Raw genomic sequence first — 22,792 nt, 5'->3', positions numbered from 1 at the left:
CATCAGCCCCACCTGCTCCAGGCCACACCTCACACTTACCCAGCAGCGCCACCCAAGGACATAGGCAGGACTTCTTGCCCTGTCCTTGCTGTTTCCTCGGCCCAAGATTACCCTCCCTTTGCCTCCCCTCATCACATCTAAAACTCAGCTCAGCTCAGCACACTGCTTCCTGGAGGCCCGCTGATCCCTCCCCACAAATGGGACAGCTATCGCCTTTCTTCTAGCATCATGGAGAGTCAAGGGCCACCTCACACTTGAGGGAACACAGCAGCGGGAGAGAGATCCAAATTGGAGAGAGATCCAAATTGTCAAGTGGTGTCTACGCAATTAGAGCCACAGGAAGTGGGTTGGAGACTGGTTTGGGCTCTGTGGATGCAAACAACCGAAACTTGTATATATGTGGCTGGCCACCTGGGAAGGACCGCTCTGGATGAGCCCTCTGTGTCTGTGAAGCTTTCATAAACAGGCACCAGAATGAGCTGTCCCAAAAGCCAGCGCATGTGTCAGGGGAAAGTGCAGCTTAAAGAGGGAGTGAGTGCCGCATCCCTGGAGATGCTGGACTCATGCCTGCAAAAGCACTCACTCCCCCGCCCCTCCCCTGTCCTCTAGCAGGAGGGAGACAAAGAGAAATTCCCAAGGACTGATAATGATGCCCAGCGGTAGTCCTGGGAATCTGCATTTTAAACAGAAGCCCTGGTGGGAACAGGCACAAACATCCTTGAATTTCCCTGGTGCCTCTCCCAACCAGGGACCCAAGACCGAGGACGAGAGACCTGGGATGCTCTTCATACCTCTCCTGGTTGGGGTGTGAGTGGCATCACCACCAGGAAATGAGCTGGCAGCTTCTGGCCCCTTCAGGGCCCCTCCGTGTGTAAGCGATGCCTGAAATGTGAGGCCACACCGCCCCTTTGCAGGGAAACCCAAGCGGAGGAGTGTGCAGCTGGATTGAAGGGCTGGGCACTCGCCGCCTCCCGCCCCGCCTCGCCTCGCTCCCAAAATTCACTCGCCTCCACGTTCAATCTCAAAGCAGCCGAGCAGAGGAACAGAGTCCCGGCCACCATGAGGGCAGCAGATCACCCCAGATCACCCCAGGCTGCAGGTGTATGAGCGAGCCTCGTGAGTCTGCCTGGGGACCAGCCAGCCCTGCTGACCATGAGCCACCCGCTAAAGGGCCGGAGGGAGGAAGGTGAGTTAATTCTCCTCTCTGCGGGGCCCCCTCACAGGTTTCCTGGGCAGCAGGGGACACGGAGGCAGACGGGGTCTCTGGAGGCGCAGGGACCCAGGTTCGAGGACAGGGCCTGCCACTTGCTTGCTGAGCAACCTGTCTGGTTAACCATCCAACCTTCCCTGACTCATCCACGAGATAAAGGCGGCCATGGCCCCTTGCAGGGCTGTGGGCGGATTGAAAACAGCCCGTGCCAGCCTTACCACAGCACCAGAGGCCATCAGAGCCCTCCTGGCTCTGTCAGCCTCCTGCCGTCTTGGGTAGGGTCACCTTTCTTCAGCAATCCCCTCCACAGACTTCTCTGTCTGTCTGTCTGTCTGAGGCAGGGATTGTAGAGGTGTTCTGACCTCATGACCTTCCAGGGTGTCAGAGAAACATCAGCATGGGGGGCTCTAGAGCTGGTGGAATTAAGTAGTTGGAGACTGGTTCTCTCTGAGGGGCCACCAACCAGGCAAGGGTCCCCACGGTGAGATGGGACAGTACAGGGAAGGGGCCTCTGCAGGTGTCAGGCTTCATCCCTTTCATCCGATTCCCTCTCTTACAGCAGCAGGTGGCTCGAGGGGGCAGGTGAGGAGCGGCTCTCCAGGTGCAGGTGAGATGGGGTGAGGGTCCTGGTGAGCCCCAGTCCAGCCCCCCACCCAGCCTTCTGTCTCATCCCTTCTTCTCTCCCTCCCTCTCAATGTAAGGAACCCGCCCCAGGCAGGGAGTTTCACTGGGGAGGGGACAGAGTGCTGCTCAGAGGGGGCATGTCTTCAGCCCCAGGGGGCAAGAGCCAGCCCCAGATTTGGTGACACGGAGCTGAGCCTCAGGGAGCTGGTTCCAGGCAGCTGGTAGGAGGTGGAGCCAGGACTCACACCCAGGCTGCCTGACTCCAAAGGGCACACCCATACCCTTCACAAAGTGCCAAGGGTGGTGGGCCACCTTCCCATCCGGAATATGGACACAGCTCTTCCCTGGGCCAGCAAGGGCTTTACCCAGAGGGGGCAAGCTGCTCCAGGAGTTGAAGAGCCACCAAAGTCACAGGGGGCAGACCCTCCCCGCCATCAGGAGGGCAGGACCCACACCCACCAGTCGGGCGTACTGCACTTCAGGTCAGGAGTCATGAGGTTAAGGTCCAGTCTTTTTTTCTGCACTTGAAGCATGTGGAGATTCCCAGGCTAGGGGTCCAGTGGGAGCTGTAGCTGCTGGATTACGCCACAGTCACAGCAATGCAGGATCCAAGCTGCGTCTGGGACCTACGCCATAGCTCACAGCAACACCCGATCCTCAACCCACTGAGCAAGGCCAGGGATCGAACCTGCACCCTCATGGATGCCGGTCAGATTCGTTAACCACCGAGCCTCAACAGGAACTCCTGGTTATGGTTCAGTCTCCTCCTCACACCCCAGGCAGGCACTGTTGGGAGAGATGCTCTCAGTTCATTCTAAGGAGAAAGGACTTGTCCTGACCCCCACACTGGCACGTGGGACCTGGAAGAGCTGGCCCCAGGATTCACCCATCTGCCTCCTCTACCTGACCCTTGCACCCACTGCTCCTCCATTGCCAGGGGTCTGAGCCCTCGGTGGGGTGGGCGGTGAGGGGGCAAGAGCAAGATGCGCAGAGGAGCCAGGGCTCCAGGAAGGAGGTGGGGGCCAAGGAGGCACCACTGGCCTCTCAACACTCCTTCCTGCCCCCAGAGCTGTGCCATGATCACTGTCCCTCCTCCCAACTCCACTGCCTCCGCTTTCAGTCTTCATATCCCTCCAGAGACATGAGATCAAGGGTGAGAAAGTGCACATTGCCCCAGGTGACTGGACAAGGACCTGTCCTCAAGGAAGGTCAGCTCCCTTGGTGACACCGTGTGTGAGGATGCTGGGGCCTGGTCCCCCACATTCCATTTCCCTGTGGTCCTCCAGGTTACTGTCCCTTCTGCACCACCTGGCTCCCCCTCTGTCCCTGCTGAACGGGCTGCCTTGTTGGGGTCTCCTGTGGGCATATATGCAGGACTGCAACAGAAAGTCATTTTGCTAAAAATGCAAACCTTTTTCTACTGAAATATGCCACATACACAACCCCACCCTGCCATTTTCCCTTCTGCCTAGAAAAGAGGAAGGTGGGGGGAGGAGATCCTGTCGTGGCTCAGTGGTTAATGAATCCGACTAGGAAGCATGAGGTTGCGGGTTTGGTCCCTGCCCTTGCTCAGTGGGTTAACGATCCGGCGTTGCCATGAGCTGTGGTGTAGGTTGCAGACACGGCTTGGATCCCACGTTGCTGTGGCTCTGGCGTAGGCCGGTGGCTGCAGCTCTGATTCAACCCCTAGCCTGGGAACCTCCATATGCCACGGGTGTGACCCAAGAAATGGCAAAAAGACAAAAAGACAAAAAAAAGAAAGAAAGAAAGAAAGAAAGAAAGAAAGAAAGAAAGAAAGAAAGAAAGAAAGAAAGAAAGAAAGAAAGAAAGAAAGGAAAGAAAGAAAGAAAGAAAAGAGGAAGGGGTCAAAATTTGCACTTCAGGGACCCAAATGGTCAAGGGACACAGCGAAGTTAAATAAAAGGAATCCAGTAAATGAACCGGAGCAGCCCAATTACATAAATTCGAAATCTCCTCTGGAGTCACCTCTGAGGGACCTAAATCCTATTCCTTCCACTTATGTTCCATAAGAAGGGGAAAAAAATGTCTGAGAACACAGTATGTTTCTCAAAAAAAATTACAGTTTGTTTTTCCATTTCTTAAACAGGAGGCTCAGAATTCTCCGTCCTCTTGTATCGTTTGGTGAACATGCTTAACTGTTGGGAGTTGGTGGGTGAGCCAGACACATTGGGCCTTCCAGCTCCTCTCTTTCCTTTCAGCCTATTTTTCGCCCTGAATTTTCTGACTCCAATCAGCTGCATGAACGGGAGGAGGCCTGATAAGTGCAGGCGGTGCATTCAGAGCTTGGAGGTCTTCCTAACCTGACAGCTGCCTTCCTAGCTCCTAAATTATGCATCCCGTGGAGGCTATTGAAAACTGCCTATGAAAGAAAAACTAAAGCAGCAGCTTGCTTGCCGTGTAAAAGAGGTTGGGTAAAACGGAAAGGCAAATTCTGTCTCACTTTCCACATTCCACATGCATTTCCTTCAGTTGGGAAATGAGATTATAACAGGAATCACAGCTTGGGGAAAATATATGAGCCCCCACGTTAGGTCTACGATGCTTGGGAGGATGCCTGAGACAGTTCATTACCAAAGAGAAAACCATGTCTTAGCTGAATGAGCACAGATCAGAAGAAGATACAAACCTATGTTGGCTTTCTTGTCCAGTCCTTCCAAGCAACATGGAACTGGTCTTGACCACAAGAGACCTTTCTCCTTAATCCCTTGACCACTCCTTCTGCCCCTCTGCCTTCTTTGAGAGCCTAGCTCCATCCTGGAGCTCTCCCTGGGGGCATGGCCGTGGTGACAAACACTTTCCTGGACTTGCTGTCATGTCTTTAGTGGGGTAGATGGGTTTCTGGATGAAGACCTGCAGAGCGCAGGCAAGAGCATCTGTAGGACAAATCTGTCTTTCTCTGACAAATATTGACCAGCTTCCTAGCTTGGATGAATTGTTATTACATTTGAAAAGTTTGTTCTTACACTATCTTACCAAAAACTCCTTTCCCATAGGAGGTGAGAAGGAAAAGAGGTCAGAACAGGAATTGGTGAAAACTCAGGCGATGACGTACGTCTGAGTCTGTAACTAACACTCAGTGCTTTTCAGTGTGTTTACACCAGGCGTCTCAGCAGACCCTGCAGTAACTATAGCAACTGGAGACCACGTCCCAAAGACGGGGAGATCGTTAATGGGGGAGTCAGATCCTTATTTGATGCCTCTTGCCTTCACACCAAGTGAAGCAACTGCAGCAAAGATGCTCATGGAGCCTGCCCCACAGGGACTGGGAATCAGTGTCCCCACCATCAACAGCCTCTTCAATGCTGCCAGCATGATCCTTTGATGCAGAGCATCTAGCAGATGCTCCAGTACCACACTCTCCCACCAGACTTCCCCCAGCCCCCTGTAGACTTGCATCTGCCCTCCCTGCTCCCCACTTCAGTACCCATCAGACCCAAGACTCAGCTCTACCCTGATCACTCACAGCCCAGACCTCTCGGCATTTCCACTGGGGCCCCCCAAAGCCCTGTTCCCTCTGCCCAGAATCCCCCTGCCTCGCTACCACCACCACCACCACCCATCTATCTCCACTCCCTTCTTCTCTTGACAAACTTATGTTCATCCTTCAAGATACAGAGTAAACATCAATTCTTTTTTTTAACTTAATGAATTGTATTCCATTTACAGTTGTACAACAATCATCACAACCCAGTTTTACAGCATTTCCATCCCAAACCCCCGCTCCATCCCCCCCCAACCTTTCTCCTTTGGAAATCATAAGTTTTTCAAAGTCTGTGTATCAGTATCTGTTCTGCAGAGAAGTTCAGTGTATCCTTTTTTAAATGCCTCATATAAGCGATAGCATATGACTTTTGTGTCTCAGTCTGACTAACTTCACTTGGCATGATAATTTCTAGGTCCACCCATGTTGCTGCAAATGCCATTATTTCGTTCCTTTTTATGGCTGAGTAATATTCCATTGTGTATATGGAGTATCTTCTTTATCCACTCTTCTGTCAATGGACATTTAGGTTGCTTCCATGTCTTGGCTGTTGTATATAGTGCTGCAATGAACACTGGAATACATGTGGAGTTCCCCTTGTGGCTCAGCAGAAACACACCCAACTAGTATCCATGAGGATGCAGGTTTGATCCCTGGCCTTGCTCAGTGGGTTAAGGATCCAGTGTTGCCCTGAGCTGTGGTATAGGTCACAGATGCGGCTCAGATCCTGCATTGCTGTGATTGTGGTATAGGCCAGCAGCTATAGCTCTGATGTGATCTCTAGCCTGGGAACTTCCTTATGCCACGGGTACGGCTCTAAAAAGCAAAAAACAAAAACAAAAACATTGGAGTATATGTATCTTTTTGAGTCATGGTTTTCTCTGGATAGATGCCCAGGTGTGGGATTGCTGGATCGAATGGTAATTCTATTTTTAGTTTTTGAGGAATCTCCATACTCTTTTACACAGTGGTTGCACCAATTTACATAAAACATCAGTTTTTTTATGAAGTATTTCCAGCCATCCTAACCGTAATTCATCACTGATCTTTCATTGTCTCCACAGTTTTGCCTTTTCCAGAATGCCATATAGTTGCTGTTTATATCAGCTTACTTATAATTTCCAAAAATCGGGAGCAACCAAGATATCCTTCAATGAGTGACTGTATATGTGGTGTATTCAGACAATGGAGTATTTGTCTGTGTTAAAATGAAATGAGCTGTCAAGCCACAGAAAGACATGGTCGAACCTTAAATTCATATTCCTAACTGAAAGAAGATGTTCTGAAACATCTACGTTCTGTATGATAGCAACTCACGCTAATATCAGTACAAGGTTTCCAGATACGTATAGATCTTTTTTTTTTTTTTTTTTTTTTGTCTTTTTGCTATTTCTTGGGCTGCTCCCGTGGCATATGGAGGTTCCCAGGCTAGGGGTTGAATCGGAGCTGCAGCCACCGGCCTGCGCCAGAGCCACAGCAACGCTGGATCCAAGCCATGTCTGCAACCTACGCCACAGCTCACAGCAATGCTGGATCCTTAACCCACTGAGCAAGGGCAGGGACCAAACCCGAAACCTCATGGTTCCTAGTCAGATTCGTTAACCACTGCGCCACGACGGGAACTCCACGTATAGATCTTAGAAACGCATCTTCCAGCTGGAATATTATGAAACGTAAATACTATTGACAAAATTTTCAGAATAATGAATCAATTTAGTTAAGCACAAATTTGGGTATTTCATAAACTGAAACTGTAAGTAGAAGTAATGCCATCATATTTAATCAACAGACCTATATAAGTTTGGGAAGAACATATGTAAGGAGAATAACAGTATAATCTTATATTATATTTAATGCTGACAAATTGAAAAAGACCTATTTGTTTTTCTTTTTTTTTTAATTTTTATATATTTAATTTTTTTTTTCCCGTTTCTTGGACCGCTTCTGCGGCATAGGGAGGTTCCCAGGCTAGGGGTCTAATCGGAGCTGTAGCCACTGGCTTACGCCACAGCCACAGCAATGGCAGATCCAGGCCACGTCTGTGCCACAGCTCACGGCAACGCCAGATCCTTAACCCACTGAGGAGGCCAGGGATCGAACTCGCAACCTCATGGTTCCTAGTCGGATTCATTAACCACTGCGTCACAGTGGGAACTCCCTATTTGTTTTTCTTAAACCAGGCATTATAAATTTGTTCATTTGCCAAATGTTTACCTAATTTCTAGGATCTTTGGAATATTTAAGTTTATATAAACACTTACTGATATAAGCCAATCAAATGAGCTCTTTTATTCTCTTTTTTTAATTTTTATTTTTTGTTTTTTATGACCACACCTGCAGCATGTGGAAGTTCCCAGACTAGGGGGCCAAATCAGAGCTGCAGCTGCTGGCCTACACCACAGCAACGCCAGATCCAAGCCGGGTCTGCGATCTTCACCAGAGCTCACGGCAATACCAGATCCTTAACCTACTGAGCAAGACCAGGGATCAAACCTGTATCCTCATAGACACCATATCAGATTCTTAACCTGCTGAGCCACAGTGGGAACTCATCAAAAGAGCTCTTTTAATCTTTAGAGACACTTCTTGTGATGTCCCTTGGAGCCTCTCATTGATGAATGATTGCATTCTTTAATGGACTTTATTTTTTAGAATGTTCTTAGATTTCTAGAAACTTTGTACAGAAGGTACAGAGTTCCCATATATAATCATCTTTCCTCCCCTCACCCCAGCTTTCCCTATTATTAACATCTTGTGCCGATGTAGTGTGTTTGTTACAACTGATGAATGAATATGAATACATTAGTATTAAGTAAAGTCTACAGTTTACATTAGGGTTCACACTTTGTGTTGTACATTCTATAAGGTTTTTTTTTAATTTTTTATCCAAGTATAGAAAAATCTATGGGTTTTAATAAATGCCTAATTACAATATCATACAAAAGAGTGTACCCTAAAAATGCCCTATGCTACATCTAATCACTTCTCTTCCTCGCCCCCTGCCCTCCTGGAAACCACTGATCTGTTATCATCTCCCCAGTTTGGCCTTTTCCAGAATGTAATATAGTTGCAAGCGTACCGAATGTAGCCTTTTCAGAATGTCTTCTTTCAGCCAGGCATATGAATTTAAGGTTCCTCCAACTTTTTTCATGCTCGATAGCTCATTTCATTTGGACACTGACACGTATTCCATTTTATGAATACACCACGGTTTGTTTATGCAGTCCCCCACTGAAGGACATCTTGGCGGCTTCCAATTTGGGGAAATTATAAATAAGCTGATGTAAAACATTTTGTGCAAGTTTTTGTGGGAACCTAAGTTTTCCATTCATTGGGGTAAACACCTAAGAGTACAACTGCTGAATCGCAGGGTAAACTTGAGTGTTATAAGCAACTGCCAAACTGTGTCAAAGTGGCTGTACCATTTCACATTCCTTTTGGCGATAAGTGAGAGTTGCTGTTGCTCCACGTCCTCCCCAGCATTTGGAGCTGTTAGTCTGTCGGATTTTAGTCGTTCCAGTACCTGTAGCAGTATCTTCTTGTTTTACTTCACGGTTCTCTGATAACATATGATGTGAACGCCTTTTCATATGCTTATCTCCCATCTGTATACTTTCTTTGGTTCGATATCTGTTTAGATCTTTTGTCCATGTTTTAAATTAAGATTTTTTTTCCTTATTGTTCATTTTTAATAGTTCTTTGTATATCTGGGTACAAATTCTTTAAGTATGTGTTTTGTAACACATTTTCTTTCCGTCTGTGGCTTCTATTTTCACTTTCCTAACAGTGTCTTTTTAAGAACGGAACTTTTAAATTGTAATAAAATCCAACTTATCAGATTTTTCTTTCACAGATCCTGCTTTAGGTGTTTTATCCAAAAAGTCTTTGAAAACCTAAGATCACTTAGGTTTACTTTTATGTTATCTTACAGGAATTTTATGGTTTTGCATTTTGCATTTAGATCTATGACCCATTTTGAGTTTATTTTTGTGAAAGGTATGAAGTCTGTGTCTAGATTTGGGGGGGAGGGTATCATGTGATATGATATCAATTGTTCCAGCACCATTTGTTGAAAATACTCTCTCCATTAAATTGCCTTTTCTCCTTTGTCAAAGATAAGTTGGCTATATTTGTGTGGGTCTATTTCTGGGCCTTCTATTCTGACCATTGATTTATTTGTCTATTCTTTCACTGATATCACACTGTCTTGTTATTGTGGCTTTAGAGTATCTTAAAGTTAGGTAGTGTCAATCTTTCAACTTTGTTCTTCTCATTCAATATTATGCTGGCTATTCTGGATCTTTCGCCATTCCATATAAACTATAGAATAAGTTTATTAAAATTGACAAAATAACTCACTGAAATTTTGATTGGGACTGTGTTAAATCTATAGATGAAATTGGGAAGAATTGATACTTAATAATATTGATTCTTCTTGTCTATGAACATAGAATAGCTCTTCATTTTTTTAGTTCTTTGATTTCTGTCATCAGAGTTTTTTGTTTGTTTATTTTTTGTTTTGTTTTATCTCATTTTGCTTTTTCAGGGCTGCACCTGGAGCATATGGAAGTTCCCAAGCTAGGGAACTGCCATCCGTCCTACACCACAGCCACAGCATTGCCAAATCCCAGCCACATCTTCTACCTACACCACAGCTCACAGCAACACCAGATCCTTAACCCACTGAGTAGGCCCAGGGATCGAACCCACCTCCTCATGGATACAAGTAGGGTTCATTACCACCGAGTCACAGTGGGAACTCCCTTTCATCAGAGTTTTGATCGTTTGGAGGTTTTTTTGGTTTTGTTTTTTGGGGGGTTTTTTGGCTGCTCCCATGGTGCATGGAATTTCCTGGGCCAGTGATCAAACCCATGCTGTGATTGTGACCTGCACCACAGCTGCAGCAACACTGGATTCTTAACAGACAAGCAAACTTCCTCATCAGAGTTTTGTAGTTTTCCTCATATAGATCTTACATAATTTGTTAGATTTATACCTACATATTTCATTTTTTAATACTAATATAAATGATGTTTTGTTTTTAATTTCAATTTATATTTGCTTATTGTTGGTGTATAGGACTTTTGCACATTAGCTTTATATTCTACAGCCTTGCTATAATCGCTTATTAGTTGTAGGAGAGTTTTTGTGTAGTCTTTGAGATTTTCTACGTAAATGGTAATGTAATCTGTAAACAAAGACAGTTTTATTTCTTCCTTCTCAATAAGTATACTTTTTATTTCTTGTTTTTGTGTTCTTGCATTAGCTAGGACTTCCAGTACAACATTGAATAGGTAAGAGGGACTACCCACATCTTATTCCAGATCTTAGGAGGAAGGTACATAGTTTCTCACCATTAAGTGTGATGTTAGCTGTAGGTTTTTTATAGAAATTCTTTTTTTTTTTTTTTTTTTGTCTTTTGGCCTTTTCTAGGGCTGCTTCCTGCTGCATATGGAGGTTCCCAGGCTAGGGGTCTAATCAGAGCTGTAGCTGCTGGCCTATACCAGAGCCACAGCAACACGGGATCCCAGCCACGTCTGCAACCTATGCCACAGCTCACGGCAATGCTGGATCCTTAACCCACTGAGCAAGGCCAGGGATCGAACCCACAACCTCATGGATGCTAGTCGGATTCGTTAACCACTGTGCCGCTACAGGAACTCCTAGAAGTTCTTTATCAGGTTGAAGAAGTTCCCATGTATTTTCAGTTTGCTGAGTGGTTTAATTATGAATGGGTGTTGTATTTTTTCAAATGCTTTTTCTGAATCTATTGATATAATCATATTATGTTTCTTCATTAGCATGTTGATATGATGTATTGCATGAATTGATATTATAATATTGAATCCATCTTTCATTAGGGAATAAATCCCACTTTTGCTGTGATATGCAAATTTTTTTTTTCTTTTTAGATCTGCACCTGCAGCATAAGGAAGTTTCTTGACTAGGTGTTGAATTGGAGCTACAGCTACTGGCCTATGCCGTAGCCACAGCAACACTGGATCCAAGCTGCATCTGCAACCTATGCCACAACTCATGGCAATGCTGGATCCTTAACCCACTGAGAGAGGCCAGGGATTGAACTCACATCCTCATGGATACTAGTCGGGTTTGTTACCGCTGAGCCACAACAGGAACTTCCTGTTAATTCTTTTTATACATTGTTGGATTCGATTTGCCATTGTTTGAGGATGTTCACATCTGTGTTGATGAGAGTTGCTGATCTGTACTTTTCCTTCTGTGTAATGCTTTTGTTTAGTTTTGGTATTAGGGTAATGCAAGCTTTATAAAATGAGTTGGGAAGTATTCCTTAATAGAAATTTTATGGGATACATTGAAAAGAAATTATATTTCTTCTTTAAACATTTGGTACAATTCATTAGTGAAGCCATCTGGGCCTGCTTTGGGGTTTTTTGTTTGTTTTTTTTAATTATTAATTATTGATTCAATTTCTTAAATAGATATAGGCCTACTCAGATTAGCTACTTTTTCTTGGGTGAGTTTTGGTAAATAGTATCATTCTAGGAATTAATGTTTCATCCAAGCTATCAAATTTATAAGCATCAAGTTTTTCATAATATTCTTATATTGTATTTTTAATGATCATGTGATCAATAGTGATGACTACTCTCATTTCTGATGTTAGTAATTTGTGTCTTCTCAATTTTTTCCTTGGTTTTCCTGGTTACAGTTTTATCAATATTATTGATCATTAAAAAAAAACAACTTGTGGTTTCATATTTTCTCCATCATTTTCCTGTTTTAAATTTCATTGCTCTCCATTCTAATTTTCACTATTTCTTCTCTTCTGCTTTCTTTGGATATAATTTGCTCTTCTAGTTTCATTGATGGAAACTTATATTATTGATTTGTCTCTTCTGATGTATGCCTTCAACACTCTAGTTTCTCTCTAAGCACTCCTTTTTTTGCATCCCACAAATTTTGATGTTTTATTTTCATTTAAATTTATAGCTGGATTCCTATTCACCATTTTGTTGCTGTTTTCTATTCATTTCTCTTGTTTTTTTGTTCCTATTCTTATTCTTCTGTGTTCTGTGGTTTTGATTCAGCATTTTATATGATTTCAGTTTCTCTTCTTTTTTAGTATATCAATTTTATTGTTTTTTTACTTTTTTAGTGGTTGCACTAGAGTTTGCAATATACATTTACAACTAAGTCCACTTTCAAATAACGTTATACCTCTTCATGGGGAGTACAGGTGCTTTATGACAGAGAGTTCCCAACTCCTCCTTCCCATCTGTTTAACACTGGTGTCATTTATTTCACTTATACATTAACTATAAGCATCCAATAAATTTTTGCTATTATTATTTTAAACAAACTCTTATCTGTTAGATTAAGAATAAGAATAATAAAATATTTCATATGCTCTTTGTTTACTCCTTCCTAAAAGCTCTTTTTTTCAATGTACCAAGTTTCTGACCTACATTATTTTCTTTCTCTCTGAAGAACTTAGCGTTTCTTGCAAGGCAAATCTACTCAATGTTTGTTTGTCTAAGAAAGTCTGTATTTCTCCTTCATGTTGGAAGGATAAATTTCTCCTTCATGTTGGAAGGATAAAGTTCTAAGCTGTGGGGTTTTGGTTTTTTTTTTTTTCCTTTTTAGCACTCTAAATATTCCACTTCAATCTCTTCTTGCTTGTGTAGTTTCCAAAGAGAACTCTAATATAATTTTTATCCTTGTTTCTCTTTAGGTAAAATGAAGTTTTTTCTTCTTCCACCCCCCTGGCTTCTTCCAGTGTTTTCTCTTTGTCTTTGATTCTCTATAGTTTGAATAGGATATGCTAGGTGGAGAGTTTTTGGTATTTGTCCTGCTTGGTGTTCTCTGAGCCTCCTGGATCTGTGGTTTGGCGGTTGTCATTAATTTTGGACAATTTGCAGCCATTATTACTTCAAATCTTTCTTTCTTTCTTTCTTTCTTTCTTTCTTTCTTTCTTTCTTTCTTTCTTTCTTTTTTTTTTCTTTCTTTCTTTCTTTCCTTCCTTCCTTCCTCCTTCCTTCCTTTCTTTCTTTCTTTCTTTCTTTCTTTCTTTCTTTCTTTCTTTCTTTCTTTCTTTCTTTCTTCTCCTTCTGGTATACCTATTACTATGTTACACATTTTGCAATTGTCTCACAGTTCTTGGGATATTCCAGTCTATCTTTTTTAGCCTATTTTCTCTTTGCTTTGCAGTTTGGGAAATTTCTAGTGACATACCTTCCACTCTGCTGATTCTACTGATTCTTTATTTGACTATGATCAGTGTACTCTACCTGAGGTTTAGGGGAGAGTGTAGGGGTGCCAGGTAGTCAGAGGAGGGAGACCTGAACTCCCATCCCACACCAGAGACTCTGTCTGAAGAGGGGGCCTTTGGAACCAATAAGCTCTGGGAAGCATCTTGGACATCTGGTTTCTCACAGCTGGGGGCGCTTTCCTGGCATTGAAGTCCTTGGCGCCATAACTGTTCATTCTCTGCCCCTGCAGGTGACAGGTCTGGGAGGAGACCTTCAAGAAAGCGGACTTACAAAGCCGAGCATGTGGCAAGCAGGCGGGGAGCACAGACTGGCCAGAAGGAGCGGGCTGGGGGCAGCCCCAAGCCAGGATCTCCCCAGAGGAAGCCGGCAGAGCACAGGGGGCACCACAAGCAGCTGGGGGAACGGGAGCGAAGCTCAGCGGAGAAGACCAGTGGAGGGAAGAGGAATAGGGACAGAAAAGCTTCCTTCAGGGAGCAGAGAGCACCCCCAAAGAGAGAAAAGGAGGTGCCGAGGAAGGAGGAGATGTGGAAGCAGCTGAAGAAACACAGGTGTGTTTCAGGCAGGTTTCAATCTGCCCTCTCCCTCTCCTTTCAACCCTGCTCGCTCCCTTGATGAAGCCAAGGTATCACCCTCCCTGGTGAATGGGCACCCCCTTCCCCCTGCATCTCTTTGCCCCTGCCCAGCTCTCAGTCTGGGGCAGAACCGGGATGAGGATCACAGCCATCCTAGATGGGCACTCTTGACTCAGACTCCTCAGGTAGCTCAGGTGCAAGTGGAAGCTCTGAGCAGGGAGGTGACATGGTGGCAGGATGCAACAAGATCCCAGTTCTCCTGAATTTCAGCTTGTGACTCACCACAGCTCTTAAAGAGAGGCTGAGATAAATTAACAAAACTGGATTAAGGAATCAGGGAGGGCTCAGGCACGCCATCCTCCCCATCTGACATGCGTCCTCCTCTGTGAAATGTGGCACTGATCTAGAAGACCTTCAAGGGTTCTACTAGCCCTGAAATTCTAGGATTTGGAGGTTTGAGGTTTAGAGGTTTACTTTTGTTCATCAACGTTGGCACAAGTGGGTTTGTGGATAGAGCCAGTTTATGAAATCAGCAAGTTGGGATCTTTAGTTTCATTCTTTGCTACCAGTTTTGATGGGACATCTCCTTCTTTTTGTTTCGCTTTTTCATTTTACGTTGCCTCACTTCTCAGGATATTTTACGCATCCCCATTGATAATGGACGGAGGTTTTTGAAACAGGTGATTATGGTGAAGAGCTGATGCTCCTCCCACCAGTTTTTTTTTTTTTTTCTTCTTTTTTTGTCTTTTTGCCTTTTCTAGGGCCGCTTCCTGCAGCATAGGGAGGTTCCCAGGCTAGGGGTCTAATCGGAGCTGTAGCCGCTGGCCTGCACCAGAGCCACAGCAATGCAGGATCCAAGCCGTGTCTGTGACCTACACTACAGCTCACGGCAACACTGGATCCTTAACCCACTGAGCAAGGCAGGGATCGAACCCACAACCTCATGGTTCCTAGTCGGATTCATTAACCACTGCGCCATGACGGGAACTCCCATCCTCCCACTGGTTTCTAACAAACCCTCTTTGCCCACATCTTCACTCAGTGTTCCACTGTACACCACCAGCTTTACAGAGGGGAAACTGAGGCCCTCAAAAGGGGCCACTGGTTTCTTCCATCACCCATGCCAGCCATTCCTGTCTTGGTATAGGGTTTTTATTTACTGCCTGGTTGTCCCTAGACATGAGCTAACAGAGCAAAAGATGCATGGTATCCTTAGCAACTTAGAGAGAACTTGAATGCATCATTGACGTGCCTGGGAATGTCCTGACCATTAGAGGGGGGCTGTCCTATCCTGTCTGGATGGTGGGCACAAAGTAAGGGATACAAGTAAGTACTCATTTGTACCATGTTCGGCTGAGTGCCTGGCAGGGCAGAGAGAGATGAAAAATGCCCTGTCCTATTCCTCAGAAGTTGACAGTCTAGCAGGGGAGCTAAGATATAGGCATCAGCCATCATTAGACAAGGCGGAAAGCAGTATGTGTACAAAAGAAGAGTTCCCGCTGTGCCACAATGGGTTAATGATCCATGTTGCTGCAGCTGTGGCAGAGGTCACAGATGCGACTTGGATTTGATCCCTGGCCCCAGAATTTCCATATGCCATGGGGACATAAAAGGATAAATACGTAAAGAAGTCTGATGAAAAGGGTGTTGCTGGGGGCTGAGGCATTAGGACGCCTCCACAGAGAAGGTAAGCATTTCCATGAGGCTTTGAAACACGAGTGGAGTTTGAACAAGCAGTGATTGAGTGCCTGTGCTCCCAGGCTGAGGGAACACCTTGTGCAAAGACTGAAAGGCAGAGATTACGTGGTGTGGCCAAAGTCCCTGCGAGATAAGCTTTCCAGAATTCAAAGGCTATTGCCCCCCACCTTTCCATCTCACTCCTCTGACCTGTCTTTGCTCCTTAGAACTTGCTTACAAACTAAACTTACAGAGGCTGCTGCAAACTGGGCTCTAAAACCTGCCATCAACCCAAGCCCACATCCTGATGTTTCCACTTGTAAAGCATTAAGAAGGCTGCCCAGGCAGGACCCTTCTCTGGCCCCTCCCCACCCCCTGTCTGCTGCTGCCACCTCACTGTTTCTATGAGTGAAGGAGGCTGTGAGCAGCACTGACAAGAATTTGGATTTTGTGGCAGCCGAGCCCATGGTCACCACACCCTCCAGCTGGAAGTTCCATGCAGCTCTGCTGTCCAATACAATGGCCATTAGCCACAGGCTGGGCATTTGAGATGTGGTTGGTGTGACTGAGGAACTGAATGTTTAATTCAATTTAATTTTAATTTGCTGTCAATACCACTGAGTAAACACAAGAGTTAATGAGTTTTCTTAACTTGGACAGACAGATGTAGTTTTGGTTATTCATTTTTGTTTGTTTGTGAGGGTTTTTTTTGTTTTGTTTTGTTTTGTTTTTGGCCCTGCCCACAGCATGTAGAAGTTTCTGGGCCAGGGATCGAACCTGTGCCACAGCAGTGATCCGAGCTACAGCTGTGACAATGCCTGATCCTTAACCCGCAAGGGAACACCCAGATATAGTTTTGAAGTTGACTTAACGTTGAAATCAAAGCATTTCTTCTGGGAAAAAAAAGACTAATTTGTCAATGCAGACATGAAAGTCGAAGGAAAATGACATTCTGTTAATTGATTCATTTTTGAGAAAACTTTTAGGTATGTCTAAAATAACTTGGATATATGAATCTTACTCTTTCAACTAAATCTTATGAAATCCAAATACAGATTAAATATGTTCAATGAAAATTTCATGTCTGAATTATCACCCACAGGGAGTACAAGATGAACACCAGATTTTGAAGACAGTACAAAAGGAATATAAAATGTCTCATTAATACTTTTTACATTGATTACATGTTGAAATTACAATTTTTAATGTATTGAATTAAATGAAATGCATTCCTAAAGTGAATTTTACTCCTGCCTTTTTTTTTTCTTTTTTTGTCTTTTTAGGGCTGCACCCGTGGCACATGGAGGTTCTCAGGCTAGGGGTCAAACTGGAGGTGTAGCCGTTGGCCTACACCACAGCCGCAGCAATGCAGGATCCAAGCCATGTCTGCGACTGACACCACAGCTCATGGCAACACCGGATCCTTAACCCACTGATCAAGGCCAGGGATGGAAGCTGCAACCTCATGGATGCTAGTCAGATTCATTTCCACTTAGCCACAACGGGAGCTCCTACCCATGACTTTTTAATATTTTAATATGGCTACTAGAAAATTTAAAATTGCAATACGTGGCTCACATTATATTTCTGTTGGGCAGCCCTGCGGGAAGGTTTACTCTGTGAGAAGGACTCAGAGAGATGGAGTTTGAAGGGACAGCCCTGGTGGTGCCCTGGGCTACAGGGCAGAGTAGGGGCCTCCTCTGCCAGGTGATGGGAGCTGCAGAGGTTCTGAGCAGAGCGGGCTTGTGGTCAGAGCTGGGAGTGTCTTGCTGTGGACTCCCTGCGTTCCACCGAGCACCCGCCTGGCCTCACCTCCTCCTCACTCTCCTTTACGCCACCCCTCCTCTGCTCCAGGTCGTCCTCCTTGGCCTCCAGCGCCTCCAATGGGGAGTCTCTGTCTGAGGAGGAACTGGCCCGGATTCTGGAGCAGGTGGAAGACAAGAAGAAGCTTATTGCTACCATGCGGAGCAAGCCCTGGCCCATGGCGAGGAAACTGAGGGAGCTCAGGTGAGCAGAGCTGGGCCTCTCCCCAGCCCGAAGGCTCAGCTCCCATGGGAGCATCTTTCAAGGGAGACTCACCCTCCCACCCTGTTTTGGTCCCCGGCCCCCAGCACAAGCACAGCGCAGAGAAACGGTGCCTTTAGAGCCACGACTGGCCATCAAGGGCCAATTGTTGGCACCAAGCAAGACCTGGCGGGAGACTTGGGGGATGGTGGCGCTCTGGCCATGCCCACCCCTTCTGTCCCACGCCCCACCTCATCTGGTGGCTTCTGTGCCCCCCTCACAACCAAACAGACATGCCTTCCTCGGGGAGGTCATTCTATGACCCCAGATCTTGACAAATTCAGACCTCTTTTGTGTGCCTTAAGCACCAGAACCTCCCTGTGTCACATACTCACACTTACAGTACGGAGAGCCAGGGGAGGATCTCTCTCTCTCTCTCTCTCTCTCTCTCTCTCTCTCTTTTTTTTTTTTTTTTTTTGTCTTTTTGCCTTTTCTAGGGCCACTCCCGTGGCATATGGAGATTCCCAGGCTAGGGGTCTAATCGGAACTGTAGCCGCCGGCCTACGCCAGAGCCACAGCAACGCGGGATCCAAGCCGCATCTGCCTACACCACAGCTCACGGTGTTGCGGAAACCGCAAAAACCGTGGCAACGGAAGGAGACAAACAGCACTCGGAGATATGGAAAAGCAAGGTTTATTCAGCACCGGTGCGGGCTCAGAGGAGTCACCTCCAGAGTCTGAGCACCAGGTCTTTGTTCTCAGTAACTTTTACACACCACAAGGTCTTTATTTTCCCATGTAAGCATCCCGGACCTCCCCCATCCCCAAGCAGTGTTCCTCCCTAAGAGACTGAGCAAGCAAGGTTACAGAAGCAGAACTGATAAGCAATGCTGGGTACCTGATTAGCAGGGCTGCTGGCTTGGACAGAGGGCACGCAGTTGTTACATTATTACAAGAAGGGTGGTATAGTGATGAGCAAAGCTGGAAAGGCTTGTAGCTGCCTTCTTAGCCAAGGGGGGTTGTTCTTTAGTTAAAACTCCATTTCAACGGCAATGCTGGATCCTTAACCCACTGAGCAAGACCAGGGATCAAACCTGCAACCTCATGGTTCCTAGTCAGATTCGTTAACCACTGAGCCAGGACGGGAACTCCCAAGGGGAGGGTCTGTCTTAGCTACACTCCTGTCCCCAATGCCTAACACAGGGCCAGGCTTGCAGTGATGCTCCATGAATATTGTCTGGCCCCTGTGTCCCTGCCCTTAACCTCTATGTTCAGCTCAGCAGCTTTTCTCATTTCCACATGACAGGCTGGCACATCATGCATTTTCTAGCTCTTGAGTGTCTGCTACAATTTTGAGATAAAAGCAGGATGTTTATACTTTAAAAATCTCAGCCAATATTACCATCTTGCTCCAAGTCCCACCTCAGTCTTCCTGCCGCAGGGTTGGGATGACACTCCCTTCTATAAAAAGCCATTTTCTGTGGCTCCTCTCACAGTTTCCTCATTGCTCAAGTCAAACACCTTACCCTTTATCACATGGAACAAATTTGGCAGCCATATCTCCACATTCAGCCTGTCTGTGCCCAGGAGGCATAGCAGAGATGCTGGCTTCCCAAACAGGCTGCAGACCCTGACAAGGCGTCTGGTAGACAGAGCTGCCCTGCAAAGGACTATGTTGTCTTCAATTGGCGGCAGGAAGAAACGCTCCCCTTCAGGGCCTCCAGGACATTGCTGACCAACTTTCTGGAATTATGGAAATGTTCTAAATCTACACTAGTAGCCACCAGTCACATGTAGCTAGCAAGCACTTTAAAAGCAGTTCGTGCAACTGAGATATGAATTTTTTTTTTCTTCCTTTTTTAGGTCTGCACCTGTGGCATATGGAGCTTCCCAGGCTAGGGGTCTAATTGGAGCTACAGCCACCAGCCTACACCACAGCTACAGCAACGCTAGATCTGAGCCGGGTCTGTGACACCGGATAGCAACGCCAGATCCTTAACCCACTGAGCAAGGCCAGGGATCGAACCTGCAACCACATGGTTCCTAGTCAGATTTGTCTCTGCTGTGCAAAGACAAAGAGAACTCCTGAATTTTTAATTTATTTAAATTTGAGGCATCACAGGTGGCTGCTGGTGACAGCTGGGGCAGTAGGTACAGCTTCAGGCAGTGGGCTGTCTGCCTTCCCAGCTCCCTTTTTCTGAGTCTCCTCCCTGCTCCCCCAGGGCCAAGTTCTTTCTCCTTCCATCTGTCACTCTAACAGAACCTCGCCCCCACTCAGGTATCATGGGAACACATCTTTTATTAACAGTGGAAAAAGAGCAAGCTCGATGCTTATGGAAATGAGATCTCCAGCTGACTGGAAGTCTCGGGGAGCATGAAAATCCCTGAGGGCCAGTCAGCTGCCCAAGAAGGCTGCATCTCCTCCAGGCCTGCGGGGCAGATTCTGCTCTCAGTGGGGGTGGGAAGAGGCTAAGGCCTGAGAAGCTGCAAAGATTCTTGTCTCTTTCACTGGAGCAGCTCTCCCTGACAAATGGTCATCTCTGCACTCCAGGCCTCCCTCCTTCCTCTTCCCTCTTGCAAGACTCCTTAACCGAGACTCAAGTCCCAGGCTCTCTGCCTCTGGGTCTCCACTCCAGCAGTGCCTCAGCCAGCCCACCCAGCTAGCACCATGCGAGACTCAGGCCACAGGTCCCCTCTTCAGGGAAGTCCCCATCGCCCCTCCCTGCCTTCAGGCTGAGTTAGTTACTGCCTCTTGATCCCCAAGGCGCTGTCCCTCACTTGACTGAGGCTCTGGTTTGCAGAGCTGTGTCTTATTCATCTTTTAATATTCTTTCTTTTTTTCATAGATTGCCAGCATTTGCTGAGTGCTCCCTAGGTGCCAGAAGCTGTTCTGGGTGCTATATGTGCAACAACTCATTTAACCCTCATAACCACCCTGTGATGTGGGTACGGTTGTTATCGCCCCCATTTCACTGATGAGCAAACTGAGACATAGAGCAATCTAGTAAATTGTCCAAGGTCACATAGTGAGTTAAGTGGCCTGGTCAGAATTTGAATTCTGGAATTCTCGCTCCAGAACCTTCACTGTTTTTTTGTTTTTTGTTTTTTTTTCCTGTCTAGTTAGGGCCACACCCACAGCATATGGAGGTTCCCAGGTGCCTATGCCACAGCCACAGCCACAGCCACATCAGATCCAAGCTGCGTCTGCGACCTACACCACAGCTCGCAGGAACACTGGATCCCTAACCCCCTGGGCGAGGCCAGGGATCAAACCCACAACCTCATGGTTCCTATTCAGATTCGTTTCTGCTGCACCACAAGGGGAACTCCCAGAATCTGCACTCTTAAATTATAATTGCCTCTCCGGAATTACTAGACATTCTAGAATATGCCCTTTTGCCTCCTGTATGACTTCTTGTAGCAGTAAAGTCTTCAACTGCAGATCTGCAGGTAGCACCCCCAGACTACATCTTTTTTAGAAGCAGTGATATAGGGACCCCCAGTCTCCAGACCACTCAGACAGCTGGCTGACCTCAGCCTAGTTGTTGCAGACAATCAAAGAAGGATAGCAAGCCATAAAGAGTGACAGCAGGGAATGGGGGCATGCCTGCATTCACCCCTATTATATCTGGGTGGCTTTGGCAGACTATTCAATTCTCCTCAGGCTGACTTCCTTCCCCTAGCCTCTCTGAGCCTCACATCCCTTATTTGTAAAGTAGGAATAACAATATTTCCCTTGCAGAGCTGTTCTGACAAATTCTAAATATTTAAGTACCCAGCATATAATATGCAATTTATAAGTAGTAGTTATTGCTATGACTAAAGCTTGAACATTTTTTGTGCCAGACCCTTGGCTGAACCCTGAGCGATGAGGATGGGGAACAAAGATGCATCAGCGAAGACATGATTCATATGCATCATGAATAATGACACAAGGCAGGCTGTGATGTGGGCGAAAGAGCTTCTAGCTCCCATGAGTCAGGGATATTTGCTTTAATCATAGAATCAATCAGGCGAGTCCCTCAGCTCTGTCAGAAACTTGATGTGTTAGAAAATTACCCAAAGTGCTTGCTCTCTTCAGAGAGCCCTGAAGAATTCCACTTCCAAGAAGATGGGGGAGACACACATCTCCAGTCTTCCCACTGAGTACCCCTAAAACCCTGGATGAATGTAAAGCAAACGTAAGAGATTCCAGAAGCTGGGGAGAAGAGGGCAGACTGGCCAAAGACCAAAGGGCCAAATGAATGACAGGGCATTGGGTTCTAGGTTTCCTTTCGGCCTGGGTATCCGGAGTGGATATTGGAGAAGCTGGCAGCTGTGAAACACCAAAAGACACAGATAAAAACATGTCTAGAAAAGTCTGTAAGGACCAAGGATCAAGAAAGGGACAGCCTTACAAGACAAAAAACTTGTAGACTGTAGCAACCCTGCTCCAGCCTACCACCACAAACAAAAGAGCAGCCCTAGCCCCACCCCAGCAGCAAAAGTCAGGTAGTAAGGCCTTCATTTCCTTTCCTGCCAGGCCTTATAACATTGTGCCCCCAGTTCCTCCACTAGGTATCAGAGAAGGCCAAATGGGAGCAGAGACTTTCATCCCCATTGGATAGTAAGGAGGCCTCCTTCTCCCCATGATGTCCGCGGAGGCCACATGGGGAGTCTGGACATTCACCACCACCTGGCAGTAATAAGGTGTCCCTTTGAGCCAAAATGATATGAGTGGCAGCCTGGTGGGAGCCTGAATGCCTATCCTTGCTCAGCAGTAAAAGGAGCTCTGGCCCAGTCCCAGGTCTCAAAGGAGGCCAAGTGAATAATCTAGACTTCCACCTACGGGTAACCAGGCAGCATCCTCCTTCACCTGTAGGAGCAGTGTCAGATGAGGTCTGCTAAACATAAGGTTTAAATAAGATCCAGGGCCTCATAACATAATATGTCAAATATCCAGAATTCACTT

The 22,792-nt window shown here is 46.1% G+C and overlaps 1 protein-coding gene across 1 annotated transcript in view; it reads left to right on the top strand.

The window, feature by feature from the left end:
• TMC2 (transmembrane channel like 2) overlaps positions 1,153 to 22,792 on the top strand; it is a 70,093-nt gene continuing 48,453 nt past the window's right edge. Inside the window, exons 1-3 of the mRNA XM_021077687.1 lie at positions 1,153 to 1,186; positions 13,818 to 14,136; positions 17,692 to 17,844. Of these exons, the coding sequence (XP_020933346.1) occupies positions 1,153 to 1,186; positions 13,818 to 14,136; positions 17,692 to 17,844 (506 nt within the window). The remainder of the gene's footprint in view (positions 1,187 to 13,817; positions 14,137 to 17,691; positions 17,845 to 22,792) is intronic.

This window comes from Sus scrofa, chromosome 17 (assembly GCF_000003025.6).
Source record: "Sus scrofa isolate TJ Tabasco breed Duroc chromosome 17, Sscrofa11.1, whole genome shotgun sequence".
In the NCBI taxonomy this organism is placed as follows: domain Eukaryota; kingdom Metazoa; phylum Chordata; class Mammalia; order Artiodactyla; family Suidae; genus Sus; species Sus scrofa.
Note: the sequence above shows the minus strand (reverse complement) of the source record. Positions and strands in the feature narration are given on the sequence as shown.